Source organism: Mangifera indica, chromosome 1 (genome assembly GCF_011075055.1).
Source record: "Mangifera indica cultivar Alphonso chromosome 1, CATAS_Mindica_2.1, whole genome shotgun sequence".
In the NCBI taxonomy this organism is placed as follows: Eukaryota; Viridiplantae; Streptophyta; class Magnoliopsida; order Sapindales; family Anacardiaceae; genus Mangifera; species Mangifera indica.
The window spans coordinates 5,003,302-5,027,347 of NC_058137.1; the positions used below are offsets into that span (position 1 = coordinate 5,003,302).

Here is a 24,046-nt window from a genome sequence, read left to right on the forward strand (position 1 = left end):
GATAGATATATATTTAATGTGTATAAAAAATTTCAAAAATCAAATGCTTCTAATCAAGAATTTTCGAGATTTACTGATTTATCCTTGCTTTTGGGTAGAAAGGATATAAAACCCAAAACTAATTATTGTAAAAGAGGAGAAACATTAACTCATTTTTGATGTAAATCAATCATTTTAGTTAATTACAAAACAATAAAATTATATTTACAAATAATAATGTATTATTATATAATTAGATATTATTTTATTTTTAATTTTTAATTATATAATTATATAATAATATATTATTATAATACATAAAAATTACACATATAACAGTATTGATTGCAAAATTATATATTTCAATTGAATGTAAAATATTTTGAATGAACCATGGAGTAAATTAATACAGTAAGTGAGGTTAAAAACCCGAGCCCCGTCCAGGGGGGAAAATTATATAAATATTTTGCAAAAGGCCAAATAACTTTTGCCTTGCCACCCGAAGATCAATGAATTGACAAAGTACTCCCCTGTTATCTGCTTTTGTTAATAAATTTTATTTGATTTTAGTGAAATTAATTTACCGATAAAAATATCGGAAATTATATACAAATATCAATTATCATATTGGAAAGACGCTTTTTCAATAACTAACCCATTCCATTATAGATAGGCATTCAACATAATTTGTAGTGCCTCACGTTAGGTGGAAGATAAAATGTGGATTTATAGAATACAATAAAACTATATATATATAATTTTAAGTATTTAAATGATATATCATCATATGATTATGTGATTATAAATTAATAAAACAATAAAGTTATGTTTAATCATATGATATTATATTATTTACATATCTAATTGAATATTTAAAACTAAGTACACGAAAACATTGCTTTTATACATTATTATAACGATTCATCCCTTACGAAACTTACTAGAAGGGAGAGCTCCAAGTGCAAAGAAGAGTGCAGCAAGAAATAAAAAGGTCATTTGTCATCCCAATCACCTAAAATTATCATCTTTATTTAATTGCCCGCATTTACATCACCTTGATAGCAACGGAAGAAACAAGAAGAGAAAAAACTAACTCCACATACAAATAGTACAATATATTATCATAAGCGAAGATTTAAATCAAGTTTACACAATTCGGATGAAGCATTTGGCGAATTATGAACACGAAAACTGCCAGGCCAGATAATATCGGCTGCCTCTTCAAGTACAAAGGTTGGCCATGTTGTCCCAAATCCAAACCCTGTGCTGGCATGGGCAAATCTTGCAACCATCGTTGAGCCTTCTCTGTTGGGTTTGTGGACAAGGGAATGAGGTTGAACACTCAATGATCTAACAGGAAGAGAATTGAAAGGAAAGCCTATTGATGTCATCATCATTCTGTGTGAATAATGGAACCTTTTAAAAGCTCCTCTTTCTCTTTTGTGTGCGTTCTGATGGCCACCCAAGGCTTGTGAACTGTAAAACTTCCTCAAGCAGAAGTTGCATGAGAAGATCTTGCCTCTGCCGCTTGCAGGTTTTGATTTGGGGTCATTCCTGTTTAGGCCTAAACTCAGCAATTCACCTATGTTTTCACCGTCGATTCTACTTTCTTCATTGTCATTCGATTCTGGTTCAGCATGATCTTGATTGCTGCATGACATCTTTTCAGCTTCTTCTACCCTCTGGGAAGTCATAGTAACATTCACACAACCACCGCCCTCAGCTCTATGCAAAATGAGAAAGAGGGTTCAAACAAATGGTGGGCTTCTCTTAAAAATGTGAAAGAAATCATATGGAATTTAATAGAAGGACAGAGAGGAGCTAGAAATGAAAGGAAATGCAACTACAAAATGCTTCTAGTCTTGTCAAGCTTGGGATTCCTTACTCTTCCTTTTAACTTTTTTTCTAGACATATCTAATGGCATCAAATGCACTATTCTTTTGCTGGAATGGTCAATAACAGAGCCTTTAACGACAATAATACCATGGCTTGTTATCAGTCTACTGATTTGCCATGTTTTCAACATATTTGCACTTGAATGCACTGTAGTACTGTTAACAGATGGACATACAAATCATAGAGCATAAAACAAGATGTTATACACAACACATGTTGAATAATTTTAAATGTCATTTTCTAAACATAATATGGTCCCAAGCATCGTATGCTTTTATCCTATTTTCCCCATACCAGACTGTTCAAGCTCCATGCAATGCAGAACTTTGCTAATTATGGACCACTCATTCCATGTGCCTCACAGTATTGGCCATGCAAAGGTTAGGTTCACACAATTATGCGAGGGGTCTTAACAGTTTGGTTTCTGGATCGATTCTTTCTTCTATATAATAAATGATGAAAAAAAAGAGCCATATCCTGGTGCTAACTAACAGTATTGGAGCAAGTAGAGCTGCTAGTTGAATTCTAAATTATACGAATTATTAGATTTAGGGAGGCCTGATGTGAATGTCAAGAATGGTGATAGATATGGTGTTAAAAAAGGAGCTAATCTATGTGGTGTATATGTAAAAATTATTTACTTGATCAAACGTAAAATCATTCAATCCTAATTTATACAATGTACATATATATTACAAAATATTGAATTAAAATTCTTTAGGATTATTGGAATAACAGAAACATTATACATTCTAGATCTACAGTAGAATTTTTAAAATTACCTACATTAAAATGAAATGTTTTGCACTCCTGAAATCTCTTTGGATGACAACTTTCAACGGATACTGCATTAGTTTTGGAGAGAGAAATTAGCTAATGTATAGTACGTTATTGGAGTCCATCAAAGGTTTAATAAATCTTAAATATCATATTAATATTGTCTATCTAGATCGTAGCCTACTGTAAATTGTTATTAATTATTTAATTATCTAATTTTATTAAATCACATCAAGAGATTTTCTATCTTTCTGTAATGGGTAATGTATATGTACTGCAGGAGAAGTGCATTGAGAACCACTTGTGATTATTCTCAGAAACGTTTCTGCACAAATAATACTTCAATCTACAAAGGCAGCTTTGGCGCTGAAGCTTCTTCTTAGAGATAAAATAATTGTGGTATTGGAATGCTGAGTCAGATGGAAGAATTAATTCAACAAATAAATGAAAAAAATAACTGAAAATTCAGTGCCAAATAATTGAATAGCTGATAGATATACTACAGGTTATGGGGAAACAACCATCTGCGAACTACCCTGTTTTCTCATCAACAAACAGACCCAGTATGATTGGTGTACTTCCATCAGTGTTCCTCTGGCCTATGATATTGAACCATCTTCGTTAGACAATCAGTAGTAGCAATTATAATTATTTTTTTTAGGTCATCAAATGAATTAAAGAAGGGTAGATACTTGTCACATATTCCGACACAAACATAGAAGAAAATAATCTTGAAGTGTCGAGGTGTATTCTCATTATGACATACTTAAGTTTCCTAATTACAAGATAAATCACAAGATAAATTCAAAATTTGATTTTGATATGATATATACGGATTTCAAATTTAAATCCTCTTAAAACTTTTTTAGAAATTTCACACATACCCATTCAAACTACCCCTTGGAAGCAACTGTACAAGTATGCATATTTTTTTTTTAAGAAATAATCTCATCCAAATCGAATTGTCTTGAACATCCCAAACCTTTGGGGTTGAATCAACTAATCCAAACAGATAAATCTCATGTTTAATGATCGACCTCATAACTATTGAATTAGATAAATCAAAAATCTAATATTAAAATATTACAAGAAGGAATTTGAACCTAAACCCTCTTATACATAGAACTCCATTATTGCCACTCAAACTCTCTCGAGAGAGTTATGTAATTATTCAGTCAAGTCTAAACCTGTGACCATGGGTACCCATAACCCATCCACAGCAAGTCTTGAAGATCTCAATTTGATCACGTACTTCAAGAGGCACGGCAAATTGATCAAAAATTCTTTTTTTTTTTTAAGCCTAAGAGCAGCCAACACCAACCAGAAGACACCCTGCATCCCCCCAGCCTCCAGTGGGTCCAGCAATAGCCACATTATAAGTTAGAGACCCATATTCTGTTAAAACATGTGGAGGTTTCAAGTTAGACAGATCATTCTGCAGTGGCTTGGATGGAGCGGGGACAGACTGCCCGGCATGGTTCAAACATGAGCATGTGCTCAAGAATATAGCACTTTAATGAGCAATCCCCTGCCCTAATCTAAAAGTGACCCATAATATTATGCTTTTTCCATCAACAACAACTGGTCATGGTGACTTCTCTGCTCCGCTCGTCAAAATTCCTATCTACCCACTGCACTCAACCGTAAGTAGCAGTTTCTTACACCCAAACAACCCAAAAAAAATATAGATGAGGGAATAGCTGCATACAACCAAATGTGGGAATAACTTGGTACATTCAACTGAAAACCATAACCAGAGAGGATCTTTATTACCATCTCAAGGCTGGCGGTGGCATGCAAGTAGCTTCAAGTATTATTCTCTGTTTTTCCTCAAAATTTTAGTACATGCAATATGTATATTTGCAGTTAACTGGTTTTTTCAGGTTTCATCTATACTTTTCCACACTATTTCATTGAATATTTTTAAACGGAACATAGCTTTCATATCCAAGAGGAAGTTATATTACATGTATATATACCCTTTGCAATTAAAGTCATACTGTTGAGGACTCAAATAAAGAAGAGTCACACATCTAATAAACTTAAGTAAAATGAGTGGTATATAAGTGTGTGGATTGAACCTTAACATAAGCCAATTGGTTTTGTGTAACATGGGTTTCAATCTTCACACTTGTAAGCCCAATTTATATTTCCGACACATACCTATATATAAATAGTGGTATCCTTGTAAGTAGCCATGCTTTATTCAATCAAGCAATGCAGTAAACACTCAATTTTGAGAATTCAATTGGGTACCCAACTAGTGTTTCATGGTGTGATTAGACATTACTTTAGCCTTAATTCAAAATCAACCAATCAAATAATAACACATCATCTAAATATTTAATTAAGTACTCAAAACTATGTACAAATAGTTTTATTGTTATTTAATCAAACATGTATGCCATTAGTTTTATCAACCCATAGAAAATCAAATATATTAGGTTTTTTTTTCCCATAACATACATAGCATCTTATAGGAAAGTATAACATATTCACAGAGTTAAGCATATTTGTCTTGAAAATGAATATAAACCAATGTCTCACAAATACTACGCATTATTTTTTTCAAGCTTCAGTGGAAATTGCATTCAATCGGCTCTGCATCAATCAACTCATTGTTATTCAGCCCCTTTATCAAATAACTATATTGTGTCCCATTATTTCCCACACAAGTAAAACATTCCTGAGATCAAAGTTAAAAAAGCCTAATTACTCCTAATTATTTGATAACTAACTGAAATATTAATGCTAGTTATTTGAATGTCAACAAGGTGAAAATATAAGATTCATTTTTTTAATTCACCAAAGAAACCCACATTTGAATTTCTGGTAAAATCAACAAAATAGAGAACATATATAGATATGGCAAAATTGAGAAAATAAAGTAAAATTTCAGCAACATCCCTTTAGTTATTTGAATCACTGCTCTGAAAAAAGAACCAGTCCAATCGACTACATTCCCAAATCACAAACCCTAAAAAATTAATATTTAGAATATTTCTAAATTAACAACAATAAAAAGAAAGCTCACATGTTTTTTACTTAAAAAGACAGTTCCACCTGTTGTCCTTCAAAGCACATATAGCATGGCAACTCTGTGCTCATTCAACAGTTTATTAAGTACCTGCAGAAGTAAAAGTCACCGTATACATAAAAAATCATGATGCAGAACATCGTAAAAATCAAGATGCAATCCAACACTAGAACCATAACAAACTATGCCTCCAACTTTTAATTTGAAACCTCAGTTTTGATGATTTGAAGAGTTTATAGTTAATCAAGAAAATGACAGCATAAAATGTTCCAGAAGATATTAATATTACCGAAAAATTGTACAATTTACAAAATTTTTAATATATTGTGTTCAACAAAACCTGAACAAACATGACATTTCTGTCATTTGTTTACTCACAAAACTTGGAAAATAGCTGCTCCAAGAGCAACCGTTCATGGGCATTGTGGAGAAGTCCTTTTACATGACATTTTTAGTTTAGTTACCAAACAGAAACAGCTGTATGCTTTCAGGAAAAAGGAAGTTTCCACCTATCAGAACGTTTTTAGTGTGTTGTGCACCCTCATTAGCTGCCCAAGAGGCAACATTCTAATGTTTCAGGTTATTTTTTGCCAATTTGCGAGAGACCATGCAAATTGGGGAGGATAAATCTAACCACCTGTTGATTCAGCTACCAAAACAAAACTCCTTATTATTTGCTTTTCTCTCTTTATCTTGCTAATAGTTGTTAAATGCAAAAAGTGCCTAAAAGAGTGAAGGGTCCCATTGCTTAGGCAAAAAAAGTGAGGCAAAGGTGCACCTTTGGACCAAAGGCAATAAGGACAAAATAACAATTAAGAAGGGACTCATTCTTTTTAAAATAAAGCATAACATCACAGATGAAGTCTTAATAATAGATACACTTTTTAATTAACAGTCAAGCAAGACACACAACCGCCCGATAGAAAGGTACACTTATCAAATGTGCATAATTATGGCATCCAAGCATATATTTGCATGACAACAAATATTCAAATTTCACAAAAAATATTCAAGTTTATTTAAAATACACGTTTTTAAATTTGGTGAAGGAATGAATGAATCAAAGGAATATGTAAGCAAGTTGTTTGTTGCATTTGCTCATAGGAAAGGAATAAATCAGATTCAATTACACAGGCTCAAATCAATTGCAATTTGCAAGAATTCTGGGAACTAACAAACTGTGTAAAGCTTGAAAAGAATAAAAATTAAAAGTGCCTACAACAAAATAGAAGAGGCAAAAAAACAGTTTTATGATAATTATGTTTTGGTTACGGTTTCCTTCAACAGGTTCAATGAATCCCACAGCATTTTATTGAATATAGGGGAATTGATTTATAGCAATTGACCAAAATAATTCATTTGACTGAAATAATTGAAATACTTGAAAAAAGCTAAAAAAACTAAAATTGTTGAGTCCATCAACTTGAGGCGCCTCTAGCTTAGCGTGCCTTAAACAACTATGTTCTTGCTACTCCCACCAAGGAGTAAAGAACATATATTAGTAAAAAATGGATATGGGCTACTTAATATTTTTGGTAGATGTATCTTTATACTTTGCAAAGGAGATTACAATAAGAAACACGCTATGTGCTACTAAAAAAAAGTTTTATCTTCCTTCACAATAGAGCCCCATACTTCACATATTAAAAAGCGTGGGATCCAAGTCTCATATATTGCACTTCGAATTCTAACATACCAACATACTCCACAGCTCCAGCGCTCACGGAGGCTAGCTGTGTGCACTAGCTTTCTACTAGCCAGACCAAACACCGTCATGTTGGCGTCACCGCATGATTGCAATTAGTAGATATAGTGATGAATTTGATACCAAATTATATAAACCTTGGAAGAACCATATATTAAAAGCTAGCTATTAAGATTGGAAAACCCAAAACTATATAAATCCCACACTAAAAGACCATAATTTCCAACGTGAGATCCAATTCCCATACCCTGGACCTGGGATCCTAACAAGTTTGTGCTGAATGGCCATATAAGAAATGGCGACAATGTTAACAGTGCATATGCTGAAACATAAACCAAGACAGCCTGTTTTCGTAAAACACTAAACACGAAAGCTAAAGACGAAATACATAGATAAATTAGAGATCAAAAACCGTACCCTGGGACAACTCGCAACATGCGCGGGCGTCGACAGTGATGTGAGAGGTAAGGCAAGTGGTTGCGGCTACGCTATGAAGCGGCATTAGAGACTGCATGCACCGTATGGATCCAATAGTCCTTCCAAAACAAATAATTACCTTAAAATTCATATGTGACTACTACTGCATATGTATTCACATAAATCCTGCAGGTACCTGAAGGGGGAGCGGCGAGAGTGGAGGCGATCGGCGTGAAGCGGTGAGGAAGGGCGGAGGCGAGGCAAAGATGATGATCTGGTTGAAGATGATCTAGCGGTGGAGATCAGTGACCTTGCAAGAGAAGAACTGCAACGCCAAGCCATTGCTTCTGTTTGTCATTCAACACCACGATGGAAAAGAGCAAAAGCAAGGGTTTTAGGCAAACAAATTTAAACCCTACTCAAACGACACCGTTCAGTTTTTTCTGAAAGGTCAACAACGCCCGACATTGAGTAAGCCCAACCAGCTTACAACTTCGAAGGGACCTCGACGCCACCGACTTAGATTCAGAGAATTGGCTCATTAACATTGGGGAAAAGCACTGTTCGCACCCAAATTTTAGCCGAATTTTCAGATCACACCTACAGGGATGAAAAACTCACACTTTCATCCAAATTTTCAATTAAAGATAGAGGTAAAATCATTGTTTTACCTATAATTTAAAACTTTAAAATTTTATCATTTCCCCCCTTCAAGTTTTAAAAACTAACACTTCAACCCATCCTCCAAGTTTGAAAAATTTAGATTTTATTCCTAAGGTTTGCTTCCTTCTTCGACCCCCACTGATGGCTGACGTTTTCCATCAATCTCCCTTCTCTGGCTACAAAGGATGATGAAGAATGAACTTTCATTGCCTAGATCTAGATGATGAAGCGTCGTTCAAATCTAGAAGAACAGACGAAGGACAATGTTTCGTCGTCTCGTCTAGACTATATGACAAGCAACGAAGAAAGAGTCATCTAGGTTGTGCGACGAAGAGAGATCTTTTCATCACACGACAATGCGACGAGAAGATGGAGATTTCTTCATCGCATCACCGTCGTCTCACCAGGAGAAGGAGGAGGTCGGAGATGACGTCGAAAGATGAAGTTGAAGAGTGGGGTGAAATTGCTATTTTTGAAAGTTATGGAGGGCGGCTGAGTTTTAAAAAATATGAAAACCCTAAGTTTTGGGGTGAAAATATTACTTTTCAAAGTTTAAAAACTTTAGGTAAAGGTAAAATATTAATTTCTAAAACCTTGGGAGAGCGAAAAGTAATAATGTTTATAACTTTTACTATAAACATTAAAATGACTATTTTACCTCTCTTTTTAATAGAAAAAATTAACAGAAATTCAGTTATGGATGAGAGTAGAGGTATCGATGGGTCAGGCCAGGCCCCAAGCCCAAACAGTAATAGGCTTTTGGGGTCGGGCTGACCCATTAATAAATAAAAGCCTAAGGCCCGACACATATAAAAATGACTCTTGGTCGGGTAGACTTTAAATGGGTCGGCCCAACCTATTTAATCATTATTTAAAAAAATTATTTAAAAATTTTAAATACAAATTATTTTTCAATTATTAAAACCGATGATAGTACTCAGAATATTTTATTTATAATCTCTCACTTATGACGGAGAAATACCGTAGTTACATAATGAAAAATATTATAAATTGTAACATAGTATAAATAAATAAATTTATATACTGTATAAATTATAAAACATAAATAAATATATACTATGATAATATTCAAATGGATTGAATTCATTTGATACTTGATCTATTTGTAATATTTTGTAATGATAAAATTAAAATAAAGATAAAATTATAAACACAAAAAATTATTATTTGTGAATTCAGATATTTTCTGAAAGAGAATTGATGAGAGACAATAAGATTGAAAATATAATGAAATAATTGAGATTGAGAAATTTATAAATGAAAGTGAGAATGAAGAAAAATTGAATGGGTTTATACAAAAAAATTAATTAATTAATTACAAATTTAAAAAAAAAAATGAAGGCCATGGCTTTCGCCCCTCTGTGGCAGAGGGAAGCAAGGCTTCTACCTTGTGGCAGAAGAATACACAAGGCAGAAGCCTTGCTTCTGCCAACAAAAATAAAAAAACATTTTATTTTTAAATAGTATTAGGTCGGGTTGGGCTAACCTATGAGCTTAATATTAAAGCCCAAGACCTAACCCAATAAGCCCATGAGCCTAACTCGACATGTTACAGTATTACGTCGGGTTTTCTTGTGTTGTGTTTTTTTTTATGCTTCATGCAAGTCTCCATTCGATCCGGCCCAATTGATATGTCTAGGTGGAGCTTGGGTTTTTCATCTTTTATAAGTATAGGTTTGAGATTGGGCTAAAAGTTAGGTGAAAAATAGTTTTTTTCCCTTAACATTGTATTCCATAGGTATTCCATTCCAATATTATTTATTTATGAACCAATATTTGGAAAAAAAGAAAAACTGATTTTATTATTTTTTTAATTGATTTTATAAATAAACTCTTTTTTACTCAATTTTTATATTAAATATTGATATCATAATAATCGAATAGTATATTATATAAACTATATTGAAATCTTAATTTTTTATATTATATGTAAAATATTATATTATATAATACAATTTTTAAATAATAAAATATTATTAAAATAATAAAAAACTAATTAACATATCATTATTTTTAAAAAGATTATAAATATTTTTAAAAATTTAAAAATTTTCATATACACTTTTCTTATATTATCATTTTTTAAAAAATATATCTATTTATATTAATAATATATATTATATAATAAAATATCCATTATATCGTATTAATTCAATGTATTTTATTATATATATATTTTTATCTATATTATACCTTAAGATATATATATTATATACCACAAAAAACTGATAACTATAATTAACACTCCATTAATTGTAACTATTAATTAAAATAAGGCCAAACGACTATTTCCCACCCAAAGTTTGATGTTTTCTCAAGTTTTCATCCTTTAACTATAGAAATACTAAACACCCACCCATGACCGGTTAGATTTAACAAAACTCTAACTGTGGTAAAGGTAATATCGTCATTTTCGTTATAATATTAAAAATAAACTAAAATAGAATCTAATTTTGTCCCCCTAAACTTTAAAAACTAAAATTTTTCCCTAGCCTAAGTTTTAAAAAATCACAGTTTCACCCTAGGGTTTCGTTTTGAAATCTCCGACGACATCTCCGGCTCCATTGCCGACGACCTCTCCCTCTCGAAGCATCCTCTCCTTCTGGCGATCTCTTTCCTCCCATTTGGACGCCCGATCGAAGTCGAAGAAACCGTGGAAGACGAAGAACTTCATCTTCCCAGTTGTCATCGTTTGGGAAGACGATTGTCTTCCTAGACGAAGACGAGACGACTTATCGTCCTCTGGGAAAACGAGTCATCTTCATCTGGGAAGACGATCGTCTTCCCAGACGACGAAGACGAGATACGAGATGACATGTCGTCCTCTGGGAAGACGAGTCGTCTTCATTTGGGAAGACGATCATCTTTCCAAACGACGAAGACGAGATCGATCGATCTCATCTTCATCGTCTGGGAAGACGATTTCTCTTCCCAGACGACTTCTCTCTGCGTCAGATGCGTAGTGCAAGAGTTGAGGAGGGCCGTCGGTGGAAGAGAAACCATCGGGAGGGGAAGACGACCGGTGATGGCGCCGGAGAAAGTGAAAGGGTTTGAAAATAAACCCTAGGGGAGGAAATGCGATCTTTTCAAACTTAGCTTAGGAAAAAAATATTAGTTTTTAAACTTTTATGGGGGAAAATTAGATTAAATTTACTACTGTTAGAGTTTTGTTAAATCTAACCGGTCATAGGTAGGTGTTTGATGTTTCCGTAGTTAAAGGATGGAAACTTGAGAAAACATCAAACCTTGGGTGGGAAATAGTCGTTTGGCCTTAAAATAAAGGTTAAATAATTAAATTAGAAAACGTCACCCCTCCAGCCCTTTAAATTTCTATACTTCCACATGAATACATCTCCAACAACTCTCGATCTCGTGAGCAAGAAGTTCATTTTATACAGCTAGCTTTCCATTCACGCCATATGCCTTCATCAGTCTAATCATTTCCAAATAGATTCATCAATAACCTAAATCTTGAAGCCAAATCGCTAGGACATTACCTCAGAAGCAATAAAACATTGCATAAGCAGGACAACTTTGAAGCATGATCTTTATATAACGGTGTATTGATGGTTACAAGTCCATATGATTAAACTAGCTAAGCTGCCTACCAAAAAACATTACCTACCTACCACTATACCACACTAAATGAATAAATAAAGCATTCTTTGAAATCATGATTTATGGCCTCAATACAATTCTGTACAGGATTTGCGATCAATTCAAATCCTACATGGCAGATGTCTCACAGCAATTAAGTAAGAACTGTCACTTAGAATTAGAATCAATAACTAATGTCTACATCTAATCTACTGAGAAAATGTAACACCTAATCAAATAATAGATTACAGGTTTTACCATCCCCTCTGCGATTAAACTTCTCTAAGGCTGAATCTTGAGGACAGAATTGTTAGGCTTCCCATGTTTCCCACAAGCTTGGCGGGTATTTGAGTTATTGAATTCTGATATTGCAAGGAGCTTCCGAAGTCTTCACATTCTGAAGTCCAAAACACAGACTGTATTGTTGGCAAAACAAGCAGCAATCTTGTCACCTTCCTTGTTCCAACAAACTTCAAATATACCCCCATGGCCACTGAATGTCTTTACAATCTTTCCTTCCTTCAAGGACCAGATGTGCAATGATTTATCGAGAGATCCACTAGCCAAATACTCCCCATTTGGACTAAATGCAACTGAGTACACAGGATCCCTGATAATTATATACCATCGCAGTTGTCAGAAATAATGGAAATCATCATACATTTACTTTTTCAAATTTCCAAACAAACCCATCAAACAGTATCTTAAACTCTCAAGTGATGCCACATCTATCATAAATCATAAGTTGGATTAAACTATGTATGAAACAAATATAAGGTTAACCAACAATTACAACACAAGAAACCAACCAGATAAGCACTGTTATCCACCTTGCCAATATTGGTCAATGAAACACGAAAAAAAGCTAGAGAGAAACACTTGAAGGTAATAGCTTGAAAAAATGTCCAACAAAATATAACTAATTTATGGCACAGAAAAGTTTGTCACATTCAACCATTATTTTTATTTGCCAAAAGCACCTATTAACCGTAAACATTATTGAGAGGTAATTCTTATATACGTCATTTTTACATAGAGTTCATTAATGAGTACAAGCACCTGTGTCCATTCAAACTGTAGAGAAGTTTCCCTAATTCTACATCCCAGAGCTTTACTGTAGAGTCAAATGATGCACTGCATTTAAGTAAAACCAGAGAATGTAAGAAGCAGTGAACAGAAAAGAGTCCAAAAAAGAGGATAGAAGTCTAATCAGAATTCACATATCTATACGTGTGTGTGCATTTATGTGTGAACACTTTATATACTATTACACTGATTTATATAATGTGTACATATGCATACTTTATGTCACAAATACTTGTGTGTTTAATATTGTTAAAATCTTGAAATTAAAAATCCTTGCTTCATCCAATGATAGAATGAAACAGCATTCCATAGAGAAGGACTTCATCAATCAAAGGTCAGCAGAGTAACTCAAGGCAAAAAAATCAGCATAAAATATTTGGGAGAAAGATTGACGATTATGATATGTGATGACCTTTACATACATGCACAACTCAACTACAATTGACAGAAGCAAAAACATAAGAAACATATGCACTTTTATTATATTTTTAACACAAGAACATAGAGCAAATAAATACAATCAACAGTCAATAGGCTTAGCTCCATGAAAATCTAGGACTATGATTTGTGTTTACTGAACCAAACTTGCTAGATACAAGTAACGGCCAATAGGCTTAGCTCCATGCTATCACAATAGCATATTTACCTTGCAAGAACCAATTGATCATTAGGATTGTTTGTCCCTGGTCCGGTAGGACTCCATCTGATGGTATATATCTCCTGCAACACAATCATCCAAAATATTTTAACAATGATACAATAAAAACATGCATGGATGTGCATAAGCATGTGCACACACAAAAGATGTAAAATGGTACCTTGGCATGCTCTCTCAAATCATGAACATACTTGTCCTGCTTCATATTCCATATCTGCATTATGACATAATAGGGTTCTCAACCCCATATATTAAGAATAGAATTTACATTGCTAAGAAGAAAACAACAAAATTTTGAGAAACAGGAATCGTTAATTAGAGAAAAAGCCACAATATAACATGTAAATAACTCTTTTAAATGAAAGCCAAGAAACTAATACAAGTGAAAGGGAAGTGAGAACAACATCTAAGTGAAGGCAAACCGCTAGCTAATGAGAAAGGTAGAGTACTAACCTTAGCAGAGACATCATCAGAGCATGAGGCCAACAATGAGCCTGTTGGATCCCATTTGACACAATTGACCTCCCCCTAAAATTGAACCAAACTCAAAAGATTAGCCTCATAAAGCTTCATATAACTTAGTTACCTGATTTGTGTATTTGGCCCACAAAGGTTAAACACTTCGGCATAAATATCACAATTTAGGATGGAATGATGTGGGATAGACAACAAAATCAAACCTGATGCCCAGCAAAAATTTTTATGGGGCGAGTTTCGCCAATTTTACACACATATATCATGTTGTCTGTGGAGCTTGTAGCAAATGAAACATTGTTGCGCCAGTCAACATCAAGTGTAGGACCTAAATGTCAAAAATATGAATGCTTAGAACTGACAACAATGAGTTTGATGCACAGAAACATCCTGAATTCTCTACTTTTAGTGCTATGTGCACCTGCATGGAATTCAAATTGTTGTTTCCATTCCTCTGCCTTTACATCCCAAACAATTGCAGTTTTATCACAGCTTCCAGTGAGAAGATAATCACCCTTCTTGTTCCATTTTAGAGAAAATATGGGTCCTTTATGTTTACTCAAAGTTGCCTTCAGCTCACCTGGACCATAAGAAATGCAGCAGAAACTTGAAAATGCAGTAGAGGAATGATAAAACACAAGATCAGAGTTGACTGTGGAATTGTAAATTCAAAGGATACATATTTTTTATTCTTTGCACTGGAAGTAACACCTTTGAGGAATGAAAGACATGGAAAAGTAACACTACACATCCCAAAATTCCAATCCCAAATGATGAATCATCCTATTTGGCATTACCAACCATTCACCAAATTACCCGTTTATTTACATCACATCAACACATAGAATTACACATCAATTGTGATTGGAAATTTGGGATGACTTTTGACATGTGTAATATTATTAAAAATGGAATGTTAGGTAGGAAGGCAGGAAAAGTTAAGGGAAGAGGATGCTTTTAGTCATTGCATTGTGCATCATATCATTTTCAACTTCCTTTCAGATACAATTTGAAAGGAAATAATGTTAGTAAGGAAAAATATCACCCCTTTCTGTTATACCAAACAAATAACTCTGCCCACCCTTCCTTTCCGTCCTATCTTCACCCACCCTCTTACTAGTTCTCTCCAACCAAATAGAGCCTCATAACTGAGTCCACAATCCCTTCTCACATTAATGGTGAATTTGATTATTTGCTAAAACCACAATCACTAATAAAACCCATTGAAATATCATAATAATAAAAAAAATATTAAATATAATGTGTAATTACACTTGGAAGCAAAATTATGTTAGTTTGAATGATGGTGTAATTATCCTGAACATAAAATTTGAATGGATGGTCCAACTTCTGCAGGAAGTTAATCTGCCCTTCTAAAAGGATAATTTTTCCATCACTGTATTTGTCACTTCCAAGAACCTATTTAAACCTCTGCACAGAAAAAGTTGGCCCGAATGTGTGTATATATGTGTGTGTGTATTTTGAGCGTGCATGGAAGTCAGGGGTGAAAGAAGACATATAGATTGGAAAAACATTTGTACCATTTGTATTCCAAATTCTTGCTTGGCCATCATATGAACCAGTAGCAAGTAATGTCCCCTCGCCCTGCATTCAGCCAGGCAAAGAAAATAAATATAAAAGTTGAAAAATTTTCAGTTACAAAGAATAGAGAATGGTACTATATAAGGCTCCATGTAGTTAGCAGCTCAAAAAACAACCTTTCCCATCTTAAAGAATAATAAATGAAAATCAAATGACAAAATCTATCCAAATGATTCATTTTATGACCAAAAACCACCAAAAAGTATAGCACCAGGATTCAAGATAAATAGTAAAAAGAAAGTAATAAAGTACTTGTTAGTTAAGCAAAAAAAATACAGAACCCACATTCCAATCAAGTGTTGTGACATCTTTGCTCTTCTCATTATTTCTTCCTTTTACATGCTTCAGCACTAAAACATTTAAAGGACCATTCTGTGCACTCGACCTACAGGTCCCATCAGCAATCGTCCATAAACGAGCTGTCGAATCTCCAGAACTGTAAAGCAGGGCAAAGTAACAGAAATGTAGGCATCATACAACAAAAATAAAACAATACAAACTTGCTAAGGTAGTTGCTCAGCATTACCAAGCATAGTGTATAAATTTTCCAAAATAGTTAGGGCTGACTATACCATATAAACAGGCATAATGATCCTTTGTGAAAGTTAACTGTTTCAAATCTAGCAATAAGTACTTTTCCAAGGCCTAAGTCTGTCAGTCATCAACCATTTCCAACATAATCTTACTAACACCAATATTTAGATGAAAATAAAACAATTGGCTGAAAACTTACTCATACTAAAGGAACTTATAGCATTGTGTTGAAGTAATATCTGCTCATATTTTCCAATAGCTCCAATTAGCACCTGCTGAAATTTAACTTTTCGTGACTTGACTTACTAACTCTAAATCCATACAAAATCAGTTCCTCATTATCATCCATCCAACAGTAACACAGAGCTTACCCTATTGATTCCAAGTAGACAAGATTTTCAATTGAGTCCTCCCACTAAGTATATTATTTGTTATATGTTTTCCATATCAATATCTGACTATTAGTGAATGGATGCATGGGTCATATGGTCCTTGTCTACAATAGTTTAGGGTTAATTTTTTCCAAGTAATTTTAAATCTTATTTCCATATTTTATTTAAGTTAGAAGTTTATTTTCATTAAGGTTTGTATCTAAGCCTATAAAGGAGCCTTATACGAGAGACTGGTTGAGGATGAATAAGTGACAAAGTATTGTTTCCTAAGCTCTGTCAAAATCTGATTCTAAATTTCTGCCTTTCTTCTAATTTTCTCTCCCTATATTCTACCTGTGTTCTCTAATTCCATTATTCTATCTCTTTGCTACTCCATCAATTAGAGCTCTTCTCAATTCAAAATAATCTCCCAGGAGAACTTCATCGATGAAAAAGCTCATCCTTCATAACTGGGTATTCTAAAATTAATTGTCCTCTGACAGAACACAGTATATATTTACTGAATAGCACATAAAGCTTACATGCATAGTACATTACAACATGTCTCAATAAAAAACAATAAAAAATTGGACACTAAATAAAAATGGTAACAAGAAAGAATATACCCACCCAGATGCAAGAAGTGAACCTGTTGGACTCCATGCACAAGCACAAACCTGGAAGAGTGTACAAACAGATACATTATCAACCAAGGCATCAAACTTAAGAGGGGATAATAAAATGAACAAAGAACACCAGTACACCACAAATGGTTAATATACATACATGAAGGATGATTGAGAAAAAATCAAACCTCAGAGGTATGTCCTTCCAAAATTGTCACATCAGAATGAGGAATTTCACAGGACTGGCATGCTGACGTTGTTGAAATATCCATTGGTTCAGACCCTATTTAACAGATCCAGCAATATTTCATAATTCGTGTTGCAAATAACAGTAAAAAGAAGCCAGGTTTAAAATATCAACATGATCAAAAAATCTAAAAGACAATTCTTGACTGCATTAATTAATTTCCTAAAGCATGTCTCATTTTCTAAGAACATCCAGCCAATTTCTACTCCGCACTGCAAATCATACAACACTGATGGCCTCCAACCTCTTTCAATGTGAGAAAATGACTATAGTCTGTTAGCTATGTAGTTTGACAGGAGAAAAAAATTAATAATAACAATAATCACAATAGATAAAACTGTGGTAGAAAATTATTTAGGAATATTGATTCTAAAGAAATTCTCGAAATAATGCCTTCAAAAAATCAAGTATTGCCCCATCTAGCCCCAGATAACATTATACAAGAGAAAAGATAAAAGTAACTGAATAGGAACAAGAAATCTTTCTTCAAATGGTGCATCTCTGTTTAAATAAGTAGATAGCACTCACAACATTTAAGATTTCCAAGACACTGTGAAAATCAAGTCAAGAGGAGCTTGTAATTCCATTATGAGGTTTTTAACAGCAATTCTTTCCAATTAACACAAGATTTTCTTTGCCCCTTCTCATTGTCCTAAAAGTATTTTTAGTTCAAAAGATTCATTTTGAGTTATTCATTGCACCAAAAACAGAAGTGCCCTAGAAACCAGACCAAAGTAGTTTTTTACTATGTTCAGTTACAACATCTCAATACAATCACCTGAAAATCTTAAAAAACTCTAATTTTATAGGTTTTGAATAAAAATAAGTTTATTCAAAAAAGCTAATTTTAATTGCTGATCTTTCATTTGCTAATCAGCAACCACACTATCAGGTACCAGTGATGTTAGTCATCCATAGCAGTCTCACTCATAATTTTTGCAAAGTGAAGTAAAACCAATTGGTTAGAAAAAAGAAAAAGAAAAGGTAGAGAGAATTTTTTAACAATAAAAAAACTGTTTAATACAACGTAATCATAAGCAAACAACTAAAAATTTTTATATAAAATAATAATCACCTTTAGGAACTCCATTTTCCCCAGGTTTCTCATTAACCTTGTATTCTTGATTAGTAGGCATTTCTTGACCAGTGTGATCCTCATGCAGCTTCTCTCGTTCCTTACCCTTATCTATTTTTTCTTTCTCCCTTTCACGTTCCTTATCCTTATCATGTTTTTCCTTCTCTTTTGCACGTGAACGTTCTCCTTCATGCTCCCTATCAACATCTTTCTCTTTATCTTTATTCCCTGGCACATTCTTCTTTTTCTCCTTCACCATTTGCCGTAATTCACAGACATTTTTCGTGATGAGATCGAGTGGTTGTAAGAATGAAATATCCTCATCCATGTCAACATCACTCTGGCAAGCTTAAAACATACGTTGATCACAACAAATTCTATCACATTCCAAAGCAAAACACTTAAAGAAACATAAGCATAGAGATGAGCACAGGAAAAGGAATCAAGCATGCTAACATTACTCAAGTTTGCCTCCATCTCCAAGTACTGAAGTCCCTTTTGCACGAATGAAACAAGTGCACCAGGTGGAACCAAATTTCCATCAATAGTGCATTTGTTAATACCTGCCTCATACCCTAAAGTAAAAGCTGCGTGCGTAAATCCTGCGTGAGTGAGATTCACAATGCATCAGAACATCCTTGATTATCATTTTCTAAGATACTGCAAATTTAAAGCTCAAAAAGATACAGAGTATTGCTCAATGCATTTCTCTGAGGAATCTCAACTAATAAAAATTGGCCAATGATCTATCAATTTTCTTGATGCATAGGACACTTTGTAATGACATTTAACAGCCATCATTCCACTACTAGTAACCGCTCATTATTTCTAGAAATAAAACCATCAGCCAAAATGTTGTTTTACAATTTTAAAAAAAAAAAAGTTTAGACTTTTGTAATAATCACAAGATGGTAAGTATGCTAGTCAGACAGAATTTTCATCATATGTTTGGTACAGTATAAAGGAGACAAAACTTCATCTTTGTAATTGATTGACCTAATTGTCCCATCAATTCCAGCCACGCAAATAAAGTAATGAAAAGAAGAGTTACATTACAACCATGGTGAACTAAGGTTTTTACATGCTAAAACGAGCCAGCTATTTTGAAGAATCCTCAAAGGAAATTCTTCCCCCAATCTTGACTTTGTTGAGAGCGCAACTAGTAAGCTAAACTTGTCTTCATATGTACATATGCGCACTAAACAAGAATACAACCACAACTCTTTGTAACAAAAAAATGAAAAAAAAAAATATAAAACTAGAATATGGTTGACAAGGACTAGGCACATAATACAGTCACACATAAAAAACGAGAAGCAAAACAGAACGATAGTTTCACAGATGCACATGTTCATTACTCCATAAAGAGGGCAGCATTGGGAAAATGGGTCCCAAGATAAAATCTTTTCCACCCAATCAAGCCCTAATATAAGTATAATAGTAATAGGGCCCAAGAAAAGCAGCTCAATAGCCTCCTTTACTACTATCCACGACGGCACACGATACAAACCCTAGAATTTCTAAATTAAACACGAACAGGTATCTCTAGGAGAAAAGTTCCAAAAGTAACATAAAATAAATTTACAGCGAAAAAATAACCTGATTCCTGTAAGTAGCGAAAGACGAGGTAATTCAATAAAGTTGAAGTGATGGAGGACATTGTTGCAAAAAAATTGTCGGATCGATGGCTGTGGTAGGAAATTGAACAATCGTGCGGCCCAGTCGGGCACCAAGAACATGGAGAGAATCTATAGGATGCCGCAGCTGGAAGCGTGGGCGTTTTGTTACGGTGCAGGTGCGGATAGGCTCAGAGAGTGTCGTTCAGAAGCGAGAGACGAGAGTGTCTTTTTCATATTTTGATAATTGTTGGTTAATCAACTTATTACTTTTGATTGGGCTTCACCATTAGCCTAATGGAGATTGCCGTTGGGAATTGGGACTAGTTGTCGATAAAGTGGCCGCCCACGTCATATTAGAGTCTGCGTTGGCCTAGCTCTGAGTGGTTATTAGATTTAATAAAAATATTTATATTTATTTTGAATATATAAATAAATATATAATTATATATATTATTATATAATTAAATAATTTAAATTAAAGATAAAATTATAATTATTAATATTTTATTATATATATTATAAAATATATTAAATTAATATAATATAATGAATATATTATACGATATAATATATATTTTACAAGATGATACATATTATAGATAAAGATCAATATACTTTTAACAAAAAAAATGATATAATAATAATAATAATGTATATGAAATATTTTAAAATTTTAAAAATATTTATGATATTTTTAAAAATAATAATATCTCAATTAGATTTTTTAATTATTTTATTAATTTATTTTTTAAAAATCGTATCATAAGAATATAAAAAGTTAAAATTTTGATACATAATATAATACATAATTCAACCACTAAAAATAAAATGATATTTAATTATATTATAATAAATATAAATATTTAAGATAAATATATATAATATTATTTTTTATTATTTTATAATGAGATTATATTTATAAAGTCATGGTCTTCCTACAAAACCGTGGGGGCACCTAGAAATATACTTTAAATGATTTTTCATGTAAAATAGAAACTACAATGTTAGATAATAGACTGTTCAATAGCTAAATCAAAATCTTTCTTTACAAACCATATCTTGAGTGTTATTTTAAATCAAGGGATTTTTTTTTTATATCTCAATATTTAATTTCAAATAATATTACACAATTAAACATACAAAAGCTTTATTACGTCAACAATCCTTATCCCATAATACCGATGCAATTATTTATTAATTCATAATGATACAAGAAGCTCCAAGTTCTACACATGTAACGCATTTTTCAGTCAGCTGTGACTGTCGGCAGATCTAATAACTCTCGCTCCGATTCAGCACGGCAGACACGACGGCGGAAGGCCTGAATAACTAGACACTGGGAATCCAGTCATTTTTTGCAGGGTTGCTCTTGAATGCTGCTCCATTTCCATTCCCGTGTGACAGTCCATTTCCTAATTCAAGATTAAATCCATTTTCCTCAGCTCCTTCCTTCATCACTCTGATAAATCCACTTCCCGTCTGTTAAATCACAAACCCAATATAACGGCCCATATCACTCAAAAATCTCACAGAATAGGCTAGCTATAGAGTGAAAAACCGTACCGTGTGGTGCTGCTTGTCAATAGAAATCAACTCTTTGTAGTAGTGTGTCTCCACAAATTCATCTGTCACCGTACAGGCTCCCTCTACTGGATACATACCCTGCAAATATAAATAACGCTGTTTGAACAATTGCAGGATCCCTCAAAACACAGAGCTGAAAAAGGAAGAGGTTACCGACATAAGATTGAGACTGAAGAGATCGAAGTTTGTCAAACTCCGGGATGTTTTGGTGAATAGTGGACACGGGTGCAGAAGGGTTGTCCGTTGTTGAATCGGGTTCGCTTCTGCTAGGTTTGGTGGGTCGTTTCGGGGCCAAGGAATCAAACTGAGCCCTGATCTGATTGGAGATTTTCAGCTGTTGGTCTGCATCTAAGACCTCGTCGCTTCGGCTAGGTTTTGCCACCTTCTGGTGTCCCATCTTCTTGATGTTTGGCTTCTTGTTCTGTTTAGTTTTTATCCGATTGATACCGCACTCATTTCCACTATATATATAGTGCACAAAAAGCAGCTAAAAAGAAATGGAAACTATGGGCGGTAGCGAAAACTGTGAAACGGGTTGACTTTATAAATCGTTTTTGAGGCGAGCTTGGAAAAGCTAGAAAACTACTGTGGGCTAGGTTGGGCTGGGCTTGTGCAGAAGTGTCATTAGATTTTTTTGGTCCAACTTCTAGAATACTACTGTGAACGGTCTTTTTACTGGTCATGAATGGAAACTTGGCACTGAGTCTTTGACTGGTCATCTATCCGACTGCCTTCTGCAGTTCTCCTTGCCATCTTCCTCCTCGCTCAACTTCTAGAGGAGCTGCCATCATAAGAAACTTAACACTCTTTCGAGTTTGACAGCTCTTTGATATCATCAAGCGACCAGCAGTTTGTTATAACTCATGAGGTCCCTAATTTCTCTCCACATCCTAGTAAATAACTCTCTTCCTCCATCTCTCATCCATTCTTCGTTCGAAAGATTAGAAAAAAAAAAATCTGGCCTGGGTGATGATTTTAGTCAACCATTTTCTTTTGCCAAATATGCCAACATTTAAAGTAGTAGTTGGATTGATGAATTGTAACCAAAACGGCTGCGACTTTGGCCGGCGAAGATCTAGCGAGGACGATGAGCACTATGAGTCATCGGTAGACGATGCAGTCGGGCAGTCGACGGAAGTTGATGGTATCTGTGAGTTTGACGTCAGTGAGCGTTCAGGAGATGATAGTTTTTAGGATTTGTGGTGGAGAAGGGAAACGAAAGTGCGGTGAGACCGTGCATCTCTGTTTGACGGAATAGGAAGATCTATCTAAGCACTGGTTGGTTCGATGTTGTGGGTGAGGGCGCCACGAAAAGAAATCAATTACTCCGTTCGACGGCGCTGAGGGATGGACAATCTGGTTTGGTATAGGCAGAGCCGCCTGCCACCGGAAACAAATAATAATGATAATAATAAGAATAATATAATTGTAATTATAAATATAATTTAAATCAGTTTAAAATATTCTCTTAATCTTAACAAAAAGTAAAGATGAATTGAAAATTAGTCTTTTTTTAATTTTTTATTTAATAAAACTATATACAAATACTTTTTATATATAATTTAAATATATAATTAATATATTATTATATAATTAAATAATTTTAAATTAAAAATAAAATAATACTTACTTATATAATAAAATATCATATATATATATATAAAATATATATTAATAATATTATTCTTATTTTTTAAATATTTTAGATTGTTTTGTAATTTTATTAGAAATAATAAATTAATAATTAATAATGAAATCAAAGGATAATTTTATTAATAAAAATAAATCATGTGTGGGATGTGGATAAATAAATCTTTCGACTTATAATGTAAATTTTTTTCTTCTTATCAAAATTTGAGTAGAAAACTATCCTTAACCTTCGCTTATATTTTATTCAAATATTTTGAAAAAAGGTATTTAAAACCAATTAAATGAATCAGTTTATTAATTTTTAAATCAAATTAAATTTTTTATTTAAAAAAATTATAAATTAAAATTAAACCAATTTTGAATTAAACAAAAAAAGATTAATTAACCAAATTAAAATTTTAATTAATCGATTTTAAACGTTTGAAAG

General features: G+C 33.4%; 3 protein-coding genes across 6 annotated transcripts; all 3 read right to left on the reverse strand.

Moving 5' to 3' along the window:
• Positions 1–974: 974 nt before the first annotated feature.
• Positions 975–2,037, reverse strand: LOC123192111 (zinc finger protein 7-like). The gene has a single exon (XM_044604570.1). The coding sequence runs from the start codon at positions 1,671–1,673 to the stop codon at positions 1,101–1,103; it is 573 nt and encodes a 190-aa protein (XP_044460505.1). The 5' UTR covers positions 1,674–2,037; the 3' UTR covers positions 975–1,100.
• Positions 2,038–12,016: 9,979 nt separating this feature from the next.
• Positions 12,017–20,667, reverse strand: LOC123224386 (WD40 repeat-containing protein HOS15-like). Of its 4 annotated transcripts, none has more exons than XM_044648029.1 (14): positions 20,366–20,662; positions 19,228–19,368; positions 18,767–19,114; positions 17,633–17,727; positions 17,449–17,495; positions 16,199–16,349; positions 15,853–15,916; positions 14,733–14,891; positions 14,518–14,639; positions 14,291–14,365; positions 13,998–14,051; positions 13,826–13,899; positions 13,153–13,227; positions 12,017–12,703 (listed from the first exon to the last, which is right to left on the reverse strand). In XM_044648029.1, exons 1-14 carry the CDS (start codon positions 20,424–20,426, stop codon positions 12,484–12,486), a joined length of 1,686 nt encoding a protein of 561 aa, XP_044503964.1. In that variant the 5' UTR covers positions 20,427–20,662; the 3' UTR covers positions 12,017–12,483. The 4 variants fall into 4 exon arrangements, with proteins under 4 accessions (XP_044503964.1, XP_044503972.1, XP_044503980.1 ...); XM_044648037.1 differs by having other exon boundaries at positions 18,767–19,106; positions 19,223–19,368; positions 20,366–20,660; XM_044648045.1 differs by lacking the exon at positions 13,153–13,227 and having other exon boundaries at positions 20,366–20,667.
• Positions 20,668–21,507: 840 nt separating this feature from the next.
• LOC123213042 lies at positions 21,508–22,488 on the reverse strand. Its single transcript, XM_044632375.1, has 3 exons — positions 22,127–22,488; positions 21,949–22,047; positions 21,508–21,864 (listed from the first exon to the last, which is right to left on the reverse strand). Exons 1-3 carry the CDS (start codon positions 22,364–22,366, stop codon positions 21,715–21,717), a joined length of 489 nt encoding a protein of 162 aa, XP_044488310.1. The 5' UTR covers positions 22,367–22,488; the 3' UTR covers positions 21,508–21,714.
• Between the last annotated feature and the right edge of the window lie 1,558 nt (positions 22,489–24,046).

What these genes read in the sequence shown, in the direction of transcription:
- LOC123192111 (XM_044604570.1), bottom strand. Translation starts at nt 1,673, where the DNA reads ATGACTTCCCAGAGGGTAGAAGAAGCTGAAAAGATGTCATGCAGCAAT.
- LOC123224386 (XM_044648029.1), bottom strand. Translation starts at nt 20,426, where the DNA reads ATGTCCTCCATCACTTCAACTTTATTGAATTACCTCGTCTTTCGCTAC. An exon ending in AAGAATTTGGAATACAAATG is followed by an intron (nt 14,892 to 15,852) that starts GTACAAATGTTT and finishes CTTATGGTCCAG; the next exon opens with GTGAGCTGAAGGCAACTTTG. An exon ending in ATTTGAGAGAGCATGCCAAG is followed by an intron (nt 13,900 to 13,997) that starts GTACCATTTTAC and finishes ATTGTGTTGCAG; the next exon opens with GAGATATATACCATCAGATG.
- LOC123213042 (XM_044632375.1), bottom strand. Translation starts at nt 22,366, where the DNA reads ATGGGACACCAGAAGGTGGCAAAACCTAGCCGAAGCGACGAGGTCTTA. An exon ending in CTCTTCAGTCTCAATCTTAT is followed by an intron (nt 22,048 to 22,126) that starts GTCGGTAACCTC and finishes TTATATTTGCAG; the next exon opens with GGTATGTATCCAGTAGAGGG. An exon ending in TTGACAAGCAGCACCACACG is followed by an intron (nt 21,865 to 21,948) that starts GTACGGTTTTTC and finishes GTGATTTAACAG; the next exon opens with ACGGGAAGTGGATTTATCAG.